At 48.1% G+C, this 14584-nt stretch overlaps 1 protein-coding gene across 1 annotated transcript in view; it reads right to left on the bottom strand.

The window, feature by feature from the left end:
• Window positions 1-1186: 1186 nt before the first annotated feature.
• The window catches only part of SCARA5 (scavenger receptor class A member 5), a 122860-nt gene continuing 109462 nt past the window's right edge, over window positions 1187-14584 (bottom strand). Inside the window, exons 8-9 of the mRNA XM_004046832.5 lie at window positions 10877-11074; window positions 1187-3373 (exon numbers count right to left, since the gene is read on the bottom strand). Of these exons, the coding sequence (XP_004046880.3) occupies window positions 3237-3373; window positions 10877-11074 (335 nt within the window). The 3' untranslated portion in view covers window positions 1187-3236. The remainder of the gene's footprint in view (window positions 3374-10876; window positions 11075-14584) is intronic.

Raw genomic sequence — 14584 nt, forward strand, 5'->3', positions numbered from 1 at the left:
GGCGGGCAGATCACCTGAGGCCAGGAGTTCGAGACTAGCCTTGCCAACATGGTGAAACCCCATCTCTACTAAAAATACAAAAATTAGCTGGGTGTGGTGGCGTGTGCCTGTAATCCCAACTGCTCGGGAGGCTAAGGCATGTGAATTGCTTGAATCCAGGAGGTAGAGGTTGCAGTGAGCTGAGATTCAGCCACTGCACTCCAGCCTGGACGACAGGGCAGGACTCTGTCTCAAAAAAAAAAAAAAAAAAAATGACTATCACCACACAATGTCACTGAAGAAACTCTAGGGTTCCTATGGGTGAGAAAGTGGTATCTCATTAGAGACGTGTCCAGGGCACAAGAGTGGGTGCATTTAACTATGACACATGTAAGCCCCAAATCAGGCACTCAAGATAAAGTCAGTCATCGTGTCTTTTAGATATTAAAGAGGGCAGAAAAAGGTATCTGCCCTTTAGATATTAAAGAGGGCAGAAGAAGGTATTTCCATGGCTCTTCTCCATGGAACCTGTTTACAGAACGGGAACCACAAAGATTTGGGAGGGTGGGGGCACCACCAGGACTTTTAGAGGAGAAAGAAAAGGGTGCTTCCTTTGTGGATTTCCAGGAAGTCAACTTTTCTCTGTTGACTTAGCAAATTATCATGTAGCAATCTCAGCACATTATTCCCAGAGGTGCCACTTTAAGCATGTGACCAGGACCGTGCAGTGACCTGGGCCATCCCCACATACTGTTCAGGTCCTGTACCTGGAATTCCTGCCTGTCCTTAGATGATGGGGCCAGTGACTTCACAGACCCGCTACCTAACTCTGGACGATCTTCTTACATTGAACGGAACTCCGGAGGGAAGCACATCCCCAAGTGAGGACTCTGGAGACGTGAGGAGGAAATAGACAGGTGTTCTTTTCTCTATTGAATGCAAAAGCAGTTTTCTTGTAAGATGGGCCTTGGTGATTGTTCTGTTGCTTGGGACCCACTTCCTTTGGTTACCAAATAAGGCTTGAGCCATCACATTCCTTCATGTTCTTGGTCAAGACAGTGTTATCATCCAGAAATATTAGGGTGGCTTTTCCTATAAGCTGCCCACACTACCAATCCCCACTGAAAAATGATCACATCATCCAAATTCACCAGCCCTCCCCACACTCACCAGGTTTTCAGGAGAAGGAATGTATGTAATGGAAAGCTTGTGACATGTTTTTTGCTTTATTGAAATTCTTTCTTACAAAAGGTCTGATGTATTTTAGGCCAGGCCTAATTTGCTTTGGTCCCTGAAATGCAGGCCCATGGTCATTTCCATGTCCTCTGAAGTAGGTATGTAAACTACTAGACTTCCATTTTTAAGGTTCACACACTTTTTAACATTGTTTTTATTTGATGTAAAACAAGACTTATGTTTTCCCTAATGAAAAGACCAAGTAAGAGAGTTATGTGCGTCTTCATGGAAGGGATAACTGGATTCTTTGCCAGAACCAGGTTGGGAATTTAGTTTGTTCAATGTGGCATCTTTCACCTTTAGTTTGGTTTTTTTTTTTTTTTTAATTTAAATGCAAACTTTGCAATGTGCTGAACTATGTAGTAAAAAGTGCTATGTTTATATATGCATACATATATTGGCTCTGGCAAGGGATGCATGAGTACATGCGTGTTATGTAAACATAGCAATTGGTCAGAAAGAGAGTTTCTCATCATTAGGACATTTAAGGAGTAGCAAGCATATTGGAAGCAGGAATGACCTAGGGCCATATTGGCTTAGTTGTCAGCCAGGAGTGTTGCTGTTCCTACACCTGAAGGGGCCCAGATCTCTCCCCAAGCAGGCCAGTGCTCACCTGATATGACAGGTGATCGTGTATCTGAGGCCTATGAGTTTGAGATTCCCCCAAGGTGAGGTGGGTCTGCACTCACTTGCTACCAGGTAGCTCCCCTAGTTCTTAAACACGTGTATGGCCCAGTTCTGCTCCTCATGTAAAAAGCAGAACATGATCTCCCTGTCTCTAGGAGGAGGGTGCAGATTGCAGATTTATGGAGGCCCAAGGCCCCTTATTCCTACTCCCCACCCCCAGAGGTTATAGGGAATCTTCATTTCCTTCCCCCCTAAGGGTTCCATTAGGACTTGTGTTTTCCTGACCACAGATTCACACCTGAAGAGGCTTGGAAGATGCAAAATCATCATCTCCAAACAGCTGAGACACACATGACTTGGCTTTAACCGTGACTGCCCAATGCCGGAGCACTGGACTCAGGTTTAACATGGGCAGCCCCCATGTCACCCTCCACATCAGCTCTCCTCCTACATTGATGGTCGGCCTGGAAGCCAGTCATGTTTGACCTTGCATTCACACCCTGGATGTTCTGAAGTAGGCAACTTTCTAGTTACACAGGTCCTGCACCCAAGCTTTTAGCTCAGGCCAAGTAAAGACAATAAGTTCAGGTGGGAACACGGTCTCAGTCATTTTGTCTTCTGACTTGCAGTCTAGGTGAATGGACCAGTTAAGTGCTACCTGGAGGTAAGGTTGTATCCAGACTGACATGCCCTGGACCAATGCAGCTAAGTGGATACATGAATTTAGCACCCAAGATACTATTTAGCGTGCCATGGTAGTCATTCAATGTTAGTTTCATTCCCTTCTCCAAATCTAGCTGGATTCCTGCAGGTGACTTGCATTTCCCTCTTGCCCCTACAGCTGGCTTCTCCTCTATGTCACTTCCTCAAACTAGCAAATGGGGAGCAGAGGCAGAGTAAAGGGGGGAAATTCATCACTTGACGTTGCCTCTTGCTGGGGAGGAAGATGTAGAAACTCTTGGACAATGGAGGTTTGGGAATTGTCTGAAGAGTAAATGATCTATACTACCAACCATCTCTGCTGCTGCACTTGTCTCTGACACATTCTCAGCATTCACCTGTAACTAAAAGGCCAAAGGGAACTGGGATATTGAGGCCTGGTGCATGGTGTTCAGAGGCTGGGCAAAGTGGTGATCCAGTTGATCAGAGCTCCTCATGCAGGAACCTGGTGGAAGAGAGAGACGGGCAGTAGGTCCCAGAGTTATACTTTGGAGCACATGTTCAAGAGGGAAATGATGACCGGCCCCCACGGTCCTGGGATGCAGGTGTGAGGACTGAGAATGCTGGATGGGGTGTGGCCGAGGCATGGTCAGGGTGGCCCCGAGCTGTGCCCCACCCCAGGGATGCAGGAAGGGTGCTCTGTGCAGGACCCCGAACTTGGGCTCTGCCCACTTTCAGTGTCTGTTGCATGTCACGCTGGCATCTTCGGCATGTCCACAGTTTGTCACCCCCCATTTGGAGAAGCTGCAGCGGAAGATGGTTTCCTCTGTGCCCTTGCAGGCAACGTCATCCATCCAGATCCTCCCAGTGCCTGTGGAGACAGGGAAACACAGCTTATAAGCGGATACACAGGAGGGCGAGAAGGAGAAGAGAGAGCATGACTGTGTCTGCCCTTGACTTGGCTCTGCTGTACACTCAAACCTAGGGGCTTCCAGCTGCCCTCTCCACGCCCGCCCAAGACCTCATACTTACCTTCTGGGATTAGTTTCTTGAGGGCAGAATCACAATAATTGTTGGTGATGATGGTAGTAGCTACGAATATCAGCTATGTGTCAGAAGCCGGACAACCTCTCTTTTTTAGTGGCAGTGTCAGGACTGGCTATTAAAGTCTTAAACTCTGTCATTCACTCTTGAAGTACATGGGTAAAATCCCTTTACAAAGAATGTCAAGGGAACATTTAAACCACTTCCCTGCTGTTTGGCTCTAACAGATGAACTAAGTGGCTTGAACATATTTTTGTTAAGTAGACATTGTCAGCCCCTGTTGTCACGGGATTGCCATGCAGTGAATCCGGGGATGGAGGAGGGAGAAGAGGCCCCTTCCGCCACCTCCTTGGATGTTGTTTCTTCTCCAGAGCCTCTTCCTGGCCTGGATAGCTGTAGCTCTTACACAATAAGCCCTTTGAGGCAGAGAATGATTTGCAGATTAAACGTCTCCTGGAAGACACATCGGTTTACAAATTACCCAGGAAAAGGCTGCAAGCTCCAGGGCTCTGTGGGATTAGTCACACCCAAAGCAAATAAAGAAGACTAACAAATAAAGAACAGTTCCAAGGTGACCCAGCCCAAATACGTATATAGGATCTTGAAACTCTAGCTGGTGTTTCACCAGGGGGTTCTGGTTCACATCCAGTCACGGGAGGACCAATACAATGGGAACATGGTCATCAAGGGAGGAGCAGTGCATATCTGCAGTGACATCAACACTGCGGTGGCTGGGGGGGGGGATCATTCCCGGAGGAATTTGCCAGCAAACTCTCTCTGCTCCTTGCACCACCAGGCAGAGGCTAGAACCCTGTCAGCTCTAGGTACCAATCATTGCTTTAGCTTTAGAACTGATAGCTGATTACTCAAGGTGCAGTCTGAAGACCAGGGCTGTCAGCATCACCAGAGAGCTTGTTAGAAAAGCAGACACACAAAATCTTCCTTCAGCTTAATCTCTCCCACTCCAGGTTCCCACGCGGCCCCTAATCCCGCTCGAAGCAGCCCTGAGAAACATCACCCATTATCTCTCCATACCACCCCGCCAAAACTTTTGCCGCCCCAACACTTCAACACTATTTTATGTTATTTTTCTTACTAATATAAGAAGACAGGAATGTCAGGTCTCTGACCCCAAGCTAAGCCATCATATCTCCTGTGACCTGCAAACATATATGTCCAGCTGGCCTGAAGTAACTGAAGAATCACAAAAGAAGTAAAAATGGCCGGTTCCTGCCTTAACTGATGACATTACCTTGTGAAATTCCTTCTCCTGGCTCAAAAGCTCCCCCACTGAGCACCTTATGTCCCCACCCCTCCCCGCCAGAGAACAACCCCCTTTGACTGTAATTTTCCACTATCTACCCAAATCCTATAAAACGGCCCCACCCCTAAATCCCTGCGCTGACTCTCTTTTCAGACTCAACCCGCCTGCACCCAGGTGAAATAAATAGCCCTGTTGCTCACACAAAAAAAGAAAAAAAAGAAAGAAAGGCAGACTCTTGGCCAGGTGCCATGGCTCACGCCTGTAATCTCAGCACTTTGGGAGGCTGAGGAGGGCATATCATTGAGATCAGGAGTTCAAGACCAGCCTGGTCAACATGGCAAAACCCCGTCTCTACTAAAAACCCCGTCTCTACCAAAAACACAAAAATTGGCTGGGCGTGGTGGTGCACGCCTGTAATCTCAGCTACGCAGGAGGCTGAGGCAGGAGAATCGCTTGAACCCGTGAGGCGGAGGTTACAGCGAGCTGAGATCATGCCAGCTTGGGCGACAGAGCAAGACTCAGTCTCAAAAACAAAACAAAACAGCAAAAAAACCAAATTATTGAGTTCTCTGTGTGCTCAGTACCATTCTGATGAACAGAAAGAAAGACAAAACAACAGATGCAAAAGATTTCTGCCTTATAGAGCTAACGTTTGAGCTTCTATGTGTTTATTTAGAGTAACATTCATAGTAGGAAAAAGTTACACTGAATCCTACAGGCTTCCATCTGTGCCTCACACATAGAAAGCAGGACGACTATTTCACAGGTATTTAAGAGAGGGAAACTGAGGCCCCAGAAAGATTGAGTGACATCTCTAGGAAGGTAATTATTGAGGTGAAGAGGCCCTGCCCTGGCCTCTCATGTTCGGCCAGTACAGTCTTTTCTCCTCACACAGCCACAGTCCACAGCATGTAACACTCAGCCAGAGGACGGCAAACCGTGAGCCAGGTCTGGCCAATGCCTGCTTTTATAAATAAAGTTGTATTGGAACACAGCCCCACCCATTTGATTGCATATTGGCTTCAGTTGTTTTCCTACTCCAACTGCAGAACTAAGTAGCTGTGACAGAGACCACCTGGCCCACAAAGCTTAAAGTATTTGCTATCCAGCACTTTATGGAAAATGTTGGCTGACCTTTGCACTAAAGCTGTCTCCCAATATTTGAATCTTATCTTAGATAAAAGGAAAAGAGGAGGTAATAATGCAATAATTAGACGTGAACACTCCTAATTTTGTCTGCCTGTTCCCACCTACAAATCTGTCTGATGTGCACCAATCCTTACCTCCTTTTCCATCTGTCTGTCTCCCTGGGAGATGCTCCCAGCTGCGCTAGATCACACTCCCTTCCGTGGCCTACCGAGCCTCCCTCCAGTCATCACCCTTCCACCTCGCCATTTGCATCACTCCAGCACCTCCTGGACCAATTTAAAATTTAGAACATCTTCAAGGCCCTCCCATTTGGGTCTTTCTTGGCTTCCCCCATGCAAACAGAAAATCTGATTACTATGCCCTGTCCAGGAGAAATGTTATTGTGCCAGACCCCTGGGAGAACTGTCAGGGCTTGGAGACAGGGAGGACTCAGGTTTGGCAGGCACTGGAATTCCTTCCTTCCTTCTATTCTTCCTTCCTCGCTCCCTTCTTTCTTCCTTCCTCTCTCCCTCTGTTCCTCCCTGCCTCCCTCCCTCCCTCTCTTCACTCCTCCCTCCCTCCCTCTCTTCACTCCTCCCTCCTTTACTTCCTACTTTCCCTCCCTCCTTCCTTTCTTCCCTTCTACATTTATCCAGCTCCTATTATGCCCCAGGTAGTTTTGGGTTTTGGAACTACAAAGGTGAAGCCCTCAAGATGTTTCCATGTATCGCAGGGATCAGGAGAGTATAAGAAGTGCTGTGATAGAGAAGAATGTGACGGGATCATAGAGGAGGGTTATTTCCATCTTAGGGGTGAGGCAGCATGGAAGGAGCCAGAAAAGCTTCCCTCGGGAAAGATCATTGAGCTGCCTTTAAAAGCTGAGTAGGAATTCCCTAGCTGAAGACGGAGGGAAAAGCCTTCCAGCAGGAGGAGCAGCACAGGAGAAGAGGTGGGACATGAAACACACCATCTGTGCCCCGAGAACCACCAGCAGGTGCAGTGTGGAGAGGTGTGGGGTGGGCAGGAGGCCAACTAAGAAGATCCTTGGGTGCTGAGCTAAGGAAATCCAGCTTGATTCTGGAGCGAGAAAAATCCTCTGAGGACCGAGGCAGGGAGTGAGGTGACCAGGCACTTGTTTTAGAAAGATCCCTAACAGTTTGAGACCAGCCTGGGCAATATAGCCAGACCCTATTTCTCCAAAATAATAAAATGAAATAATTAGCTTGGTGTAGTAGCATGCGCCTGTGGTCCCAGCTACTCAGGAGGCTGAGGCAGGAGGATTGCTTGAGCCTGGGAGGTCGAGGCTGCAGCAAGCTATGATTGCACCACTGCACTCCATGGGTGACAGAGGGAGACCTCATCTCTTAAAAAGAGAAAAAAAGAAAGAAAGATCCACAGCAGCCATGAGAAGGAAGGCCACAGGAGCTAGGCTGCAGGTGTGGTGGCCGTGAGGAGTGACTCCTGGAGGATTAGAGCCTCTACTGTCCCCACCTCCACCCCACACTTGTAGATAAGCGTGCACAACAGAGACTGTGCATGCTAACTGCTTGACACCCAAGATCTCCTTTAGCATTTATAGTAATTCTTCAATAGTGGAAGAACTGAAGCTTAGAGAGGGTAGGGAATCTAGTCAAGGTCTCCAGCTACAAGTGGCAGATCTGGGATTCTGACATGGGTGGTTTGACTCCAGGGCTGGGGCACTAACCACTGCTCTACCTGCTAATCTCCTAAGGGGAGGACAGCAAGAACGACAAGGTGGGGACAGGTTCAAGGAATGCCAGAGGAGTGAACACTGGTGGTATCTGCAGGACTCGGGGGCCAACCTGATGCGGGGAGGGGGAGTGGTGACAGGGAAGAGGTGGCCCAGGGTTCTGGCTGGGATGGGGTCTGACTGGTAGGACGGTTCTGGTGATGGCAATGAGAGAGGCACAGGATCTGGTGGGAAGGATATGTGTGCAATTGTGACAGCTGCCATTGGAGGAGCCCATGGGGCATCCGAGTGCACCTGTCAGGAAGGTCAGCGGACACTTGGGTCTGGAGCTCCACTGAGCACTGTAACAGAGGGAAGAGCTGGGGGTGACTGAAGCCCCAGGTGTGGAGGCAGCCTCCAGAGAGAGTGTACAGAACACAAGGACAGCAGAGGCGGGGTGTTGGGGGTGCTAGGGAGAGGAAACTGTCAGGAAGGAAGAGGGTGAGAAGAAGGCTAGGAGGCAGAGCGAGAGGGACCTGGGAGGCTCCTTCAGGCTCAACAGCAGATGAGCTGGGAGTGGGGTTGGGGCACCAGTGGGTAGGATGCTGGCAGGGTGGCTCTGCCTGCCGCCAGGAATGACAGCTTTCCCTCCTCTCGGCCCCATGACTACAACAGCATTAGAACCCTTGGCACATGGTTTAGAATCCTCCTCTACATTACCCATGCTGTGGCCAGGGCTGGGCTTGGTCAGCTCTGCCCCCCAGCCCTGCAGCTAGCCTGGCCCATGCTAGGTGCCTGGAAACCACTTGTAGAGAGGAGGAGAACATGGGTGCAGCCTGGGCTGGCAGAAAGCCTCAGTTAGGCCAGCCCTTCCCTGCCCAGGCCCCTACAGCCCTCTGTATACTGCTAGTGACACCTGGCCTGCAACCAGCCAAGGTCTTGAATAGCACCTGAGACCTGGTAGGGCACCATGATAGGGAAATAATGGGGCAAAAAAATAGGGCATTCGTGAAAGCAAGTCCAGCTTCCTATCGACCAGTTTAAAGAATCAAGTGACAAGCTTAGAGCTTCCCTGTGTCAAGAGGAACAGATCAGGGGAGTGAAAGAAGCCACAGTCTACAGGATCGCTGGCCTGGCTGTCGAAGCCCACCCACTGCCTTTTCACCAACTGGCAGAGTCAGGCTAACATGACCTGTGATCTTCAAGCTACCTATTCTGGCTTCTTGAAAATAATTTATAATTTTTTTTCTCAAAAGGTTTTACTGCCACTTATTAGGAAGAAGCCTTCTTCGGAGCTAGAAATGGGAATTTGAGGGCTGTTTCTATTCTAATCAACAACAACGGTGGTTTTCCTTAGCCAAAACCAGCTGGAATCCAGCCCCAAGCCTTAGGTGGGAGAACAGTATTCTTTCCTGGCAGGCTGCCCTTCATGGTGCCGGATTCCTTCGAACTCGCCCCTCAAACTCTGGCCCTTAAGACGGCACTCCCTGCCAGCTGGCTCGACAGATTTCACCAAGGGTCACTTTCAGTCAATTACCAATGAGATCTATAGGATGAGATTCAGACCAAGAACTGCAGCAGCCCCTTATGGGGATGAAGAGGAAGGCGGCTGGGAGGAGTGGAGGCTTCCACCTCCAGTCTGGATGTGACCTGGCTCCGAGTCCCCATCTGGAAGGGACATGCCACTTTCTCCCCTCACCCTGTAGCCATTTAGCACAGTGGGTTGGACAGCAATGACCTCAGGCAAGACAGCAGGTACGCCCGGCTCCACTCCATGATGTGGGGAACCCTGCCGTCAGTGGGCTGTCATCCACAGGTCACCAGGGGGCCTGGTAACTGGGTGTGAGAGGATCAGCCCCAATCCCTCCCCACACCCACCTGGTCTTCTCCACAGGTGAGCAGTGGCATCTTCAATCCCAGGGGGCCCAGGCTGGGAGACCCATTATGCAGCCTGCAGGCCCTTTAGTTACAGACAGGACACCAAGACCCAGAATGCAGAAGCAACAGGGCCAGGACATGCCATCAAGGGAAAGCTCACTACTGAATGGGTGTGGGGAGTACCGGGTTTGTGCTTGTGGGACCATTGTTTTAGTTGTGAGTCAACACAAGAGTCTGATTCTTTCCATCAGGAAACAAATGCAGGGTTTGAATCAGCCATCTACCTAAGAAGGGTCTGTGCCCCTTCCTCAGAGTCTCTTGTGCTATCTGTAGGAGGTCAGTGTGCTTCAGTGTGTCAAAAGGAAAGCAACCAAAATGATGAAGACTCTCCAAATCTTGTCATATGAGGGCAAGATGAATATCTGGGGATTAATCTGGAGAAGAAAAGACTCAAAGAGGCAGAGACAGCCCAGCAGAGTGGTTCAAATACAGACTCCTAAGACACCTGCTTGGGCCTAAACATCGGGTCTGACATTTGCTAGCTGTGTGACCTTGGGCAACTTACTCAACCTCTCTGCACTTTTATTTCCTCATTTGAAAAACAGGGATGGCTGGGCATGGTGGCTCACGCCTGTAATCCCAGCACTTTGGGAGGCCAAGGTGGGTGGAGTGCTTGAGCCCAGGAGTTCGAGACCGGTCTGGGCAACATAGTGAGACCTCATCTCTATTAAAAATAAGAAGAAAAGTTAGCTGGAGATTGCTAGTAGTCCCAGCTAGTCAGGAGGCTGAGGTGGGAGGATCGCTTGAGCCCGAGTGATCAAGGCTGCAGTGAGCCATGATTGCACCATTGCCCTCCAAACTAGATGACAGAACAAGATCCTGTTTCCCTCCTTGAAAAAAGAAAAACAGCGATGATACCTGTATACTTCATAGTGCTGTAAAGATGAAATGGGTAAATATTTGTTACATGTTGAGAACATAGGCTGGCACACTGAGTATCATATAAGTGTTAACAATAAAAACATAATAGAGACATGAGAGCACGTTATAAAAGTCTAAAGAGCTAGCCAGGGAGAGAGAGACCACAGCAGCTGTGCCTGGGACACAGGACTGGGAAGGGCTGGTATGGGACACCACCAGGACAGGACTTAGATCCACGAAAGGAAGAATGTTCTAATCATCAGAACTGTCTGATGACCACCGGAGATGGTTGCCTGGGGCGGGGCAGTGAGTTTTTATTGCAGCAAGCATTTGGGGAGAGGCTGGGGACCTCGCAGAATTGCAGTGGAAGGGACTTGGGCTTTGGAGGTGAGCGCAGTCCTAGGATGTGCAAGCCCTCTCCCATGTCCTTTGCCCCCAGAGCGCCTTACCTTGCCCGAATCGAGCTGTGCGGTACACCTCCTCCACACCGCGGAAGCCGAGCATGCGGCACACCACGTCTCCGTCCTTCTTGTCCCAGCCGTCGTCACACACGGTGCCCCAGCGCCGGTCGTGGTACACTTCCACGCGGCCCTCGTGCGGACCTGAGCCATTCACCAGGCGGATCATCATCGGGGCCTCCACGCCACCTGCCGGAGCAGCCAACTGTCACTACCCAGCTCTAGATACACCAGGACCCGCCCCCAGGGGCCTTCTTTGACTCCGCCTACCCCTGGGTAGGAGGAAGAGAGGGCTGGGGCCCAGCTGTATCAAGACTTCAGCTCCCAAATCACCCTGTGCCTCTCCTGCCCTTTGCCAGCCTTCTCCCCACCTTAAAAAAATAGCCTTTTTAACAGCGCGGTGCTGGTACAAAAACAGACACAGAGACCAATGGAACAAAATAGAGAGCCCAGAAACAAAGCTACACACCTACAGCCATCTGATCTTCGACCAAGTCAAAAGAATAAGCAGTGGGGAAAGGACTCCCTATTCAGTAAATGGCGCTGGGATAGTTGGCTAGCCGTATGCAGAAGAATGAAACTGGACCCCTACCTTTCACCTTATACAAAATTATAGAACTCAAGATGGATTAAAGATTTAAATTTAAGACCTCAAACTGTAAGAATCCTAGAAGAAAACCTGGGAAACATTATTCTGGACATTGGCCTTGAAAAAGAATTTATGACTAAGTCCTCAAAAGCAATTGCAACAAAAAACAAAATTGACAAGTGGACGAGTGGGAACTAATTAAACTAAAGAGCTTCTGTACAGGAAAAAAAAAAAACTATCAACAAAGTGAACAGACAACCTACAGAATGAGAGAAAATACTAATATTTGCAAACTATGCATCCAACAAAGGTCTAATATCTGGAATCTATAAGGAACATAATTCAACAAACAAAAAACAAATAACCCCATCAGAAAGTGGGCAAAAGAGGGGCTGGGCTTGGTGGCTTATGCTTATAATCCCAGCACTTTGGGAGACCAAGGCAGGAGGATCACTTGAGGCTAGGGCTTCAAGACCAGCCTCAGCCTGGGCAGCATGGGGAAACCCTGTCTCTACAAAATAATAATAATAAATGAGCCAGGCATAGTAGCCCATGCCTGTGGTGCTAGCTACTCGGGAGGCTGAGGTGGGAGGATCACTTAAGCCTGGGAGGTTAAGGCTGCAGTGAGCCATGTTTGTGTCACTGCACTCCAGCATGCAGACAAAGCAAGACCCTGTCTAAGGAAAAAAAAAAAAAAAGTGGGCAGGAGACATGAACAGATATTTCTCAAAAGAAGATATACAAGCAGCCAGCAAACATGAAAAAATGCTCATCGTTACTAATCATCAGAGAAATGCAAATCAAAACCACGATGAGATACTATCTCACACCAGTCAGAATGGCTATTATTAAAAAGTCAAAAAACAACAGATGCTGATAAGCCTGTGGAGAAAAGGGAATGCTTATACTGTTGGTGGGAATGTAAATTAGTTCAGCCACTGTGGAAAGCAGTTTGGAGATTTCTCAAAGAACTTAAAACAGAACTATTATTTGACACAGCAATCCCATTGCTGGGTGTACATCTGAAGGAAAATAAGTCATTCTACCAAAAAGACACATACACTCATATGTTCACTGCAGAACTATTCACAATAGCAAAGACATGGAAATCAACCTAGGTGCCCATCAGCAGCGGATTGAATAAAGAAAATGTGGTACATATACATATACACCATGGAATACTATGCAGCCATAAAAAAGAACAAAGTCATGTCCTGTGCAGCAACATGGATGCAGCTGGAGGCCATTATCCTAAGTGAATTAACGCAGGAACAGAACACCAATACCTCATATTCTCACTTTTAAGTGGGAGCTAAACACAGGGGTGGGGGTGGGAATACAAGATGGGGGAGAGAAGAAGAGGGGTAAGGGTTGAAAAACTAACTACTGGGCACTACGCTCACTACCTGGATGACAGGATCGTCTATACTCCAAGCTTCAGCATCACGCAATATACCCAGGTAATAAACCTGCACATGTACCCTCTGAATCTAAAATAAAAGTTGAAATAATAAACAATAAAATAAAATAGCCTTTTTTAAAGAGCAGTTTTAGGTTCGCAGAAAAATTGATTGAAAGGTACAGAAAATTCCCATATACACCACCCCTCCCTCTACACACAGCCTCCTCCATTATCAACATCCCCCAAGAGTGGTGCATTTGTTACACTCAATGAACCTACACTGATGCCTCGTCATCACCCAGAGTCCACAACTTACATTTGGGTTCACTTTTGGTGCTGTGCATGCGATGGGTTTGGACAAATGTATAATAATGTGTATTCGCCATTACGATATCATACAGAATCTTTTCACTGCCCTAAAAATCTTCTGTGCTCCACTTATTCAGTGAGACTATTCATCTCTCCCTCCTCCCTACCCCTGGCAACCACTGATCTTTTCACTGTCTCCATAGTTTTGCCTTTTCCAGGATGTCATAGTTGGAATCATACAGTATGCAGCCTTTTCAGATTGGCATCTTTCACTTAGTAATAAGTAAGTGAACCTTCATGTAAGGTTCCTTCATGTCTTTTCATGGCTTCATAGCTCCTTTCTTTTTAGGACTGAATGGTATTCCATTTTCTATGTGCACCATAGTTTATTCATCCATTCACCTACTGAAAAACATCTTGGTTGCTTCAAAGTTTTTGCCTGGATGAATAAAGCTGCTATAAATATCCATGTGCAGGTTTTCATGTGGATGTCAGTTTCAGCTCATTTGGGTAAATATCAAGGAGTGTGATTACCAGATTTCTCTCCACTGTTTGAGACCCGGTGACCAGCAGCCTTGCCTGCTAGGGAGGAGGGTGTAGGAGAAACAGGAAGCCAAGGATGGTTAAGACTTTGTGGGCAGGTAGCACGGCTGTGTCCCGGGAAGTGTCTCAGCCCTGATTTGGTCATTCATGTTCACTTTCCCACTAGGCTGTGAGTGTGAAAGTGCTTTAAGCCAGAGAGAGCCAGCTGGGAATTCTGGTTCTGCCACTTACTATCTGCAACTGTGAGACACATTGGTTCATCAAATCTGAGATGCCACCTGTTGTAACGGGCGCCTGTTTTATATGCCACTAAGAAGGAAAAATCTCTGCTGGGTAGGTGGCAAATTATATCAAGTGCCAGATGCTTCCTGATTTCACAGACATATAAATGTGTGTCACAGAATCAATGAAACATGGTAATAGATGTGAAGAACTCAGAATAGCACCTGGCACATAATAGGCCCTTTCGACCTGAATGACCTTAAGGTAGCCTCACAACCTCTCTAAGGGCATTTCCCCAACTGCGACATGGGAACAACATCTACACTGCAGGACTGTCATGCAAACACAATGCAACAAAGCTAAAAGGGCTCTGGGGCACAATCCTGGCCCACGGAAGCATCAGCAATGTGGGTCTGTTCCCCCTTCTCTGAGGGCTGAGCCCCTGTCACATTGATCTCTAAACTCAGTGCTTAGCACACAGCCTGGCTGGAGGAAATGAAAAATCAATGTTTGCAGAATGGAGTAGAGAGTCATTCCTGAGTATTACAACGCATTGATTCTCCAAGGGGAAATGTTGGGGACTCCAAGAACACCAGAGCAACTGAAAGAAGCCTTTGGATCATCACAAAGCCAG

Source organism: Gorilla gorilla, chromosome 7, assembly GCF_029281585.2.
Source record: "Gorilla gorilla gorilla isolate KB3781 chromosome 7, NHGRI_mGorGor1-v2.1_pri, whole genome shotgun sequence".
NCBI classification, from domain to species: domain Eukaryota; kingdom Metazoa; phylum Chordata; class Mammalia; order Primates; family Hominidae; genus Gorilla; species Gorilla gorilla.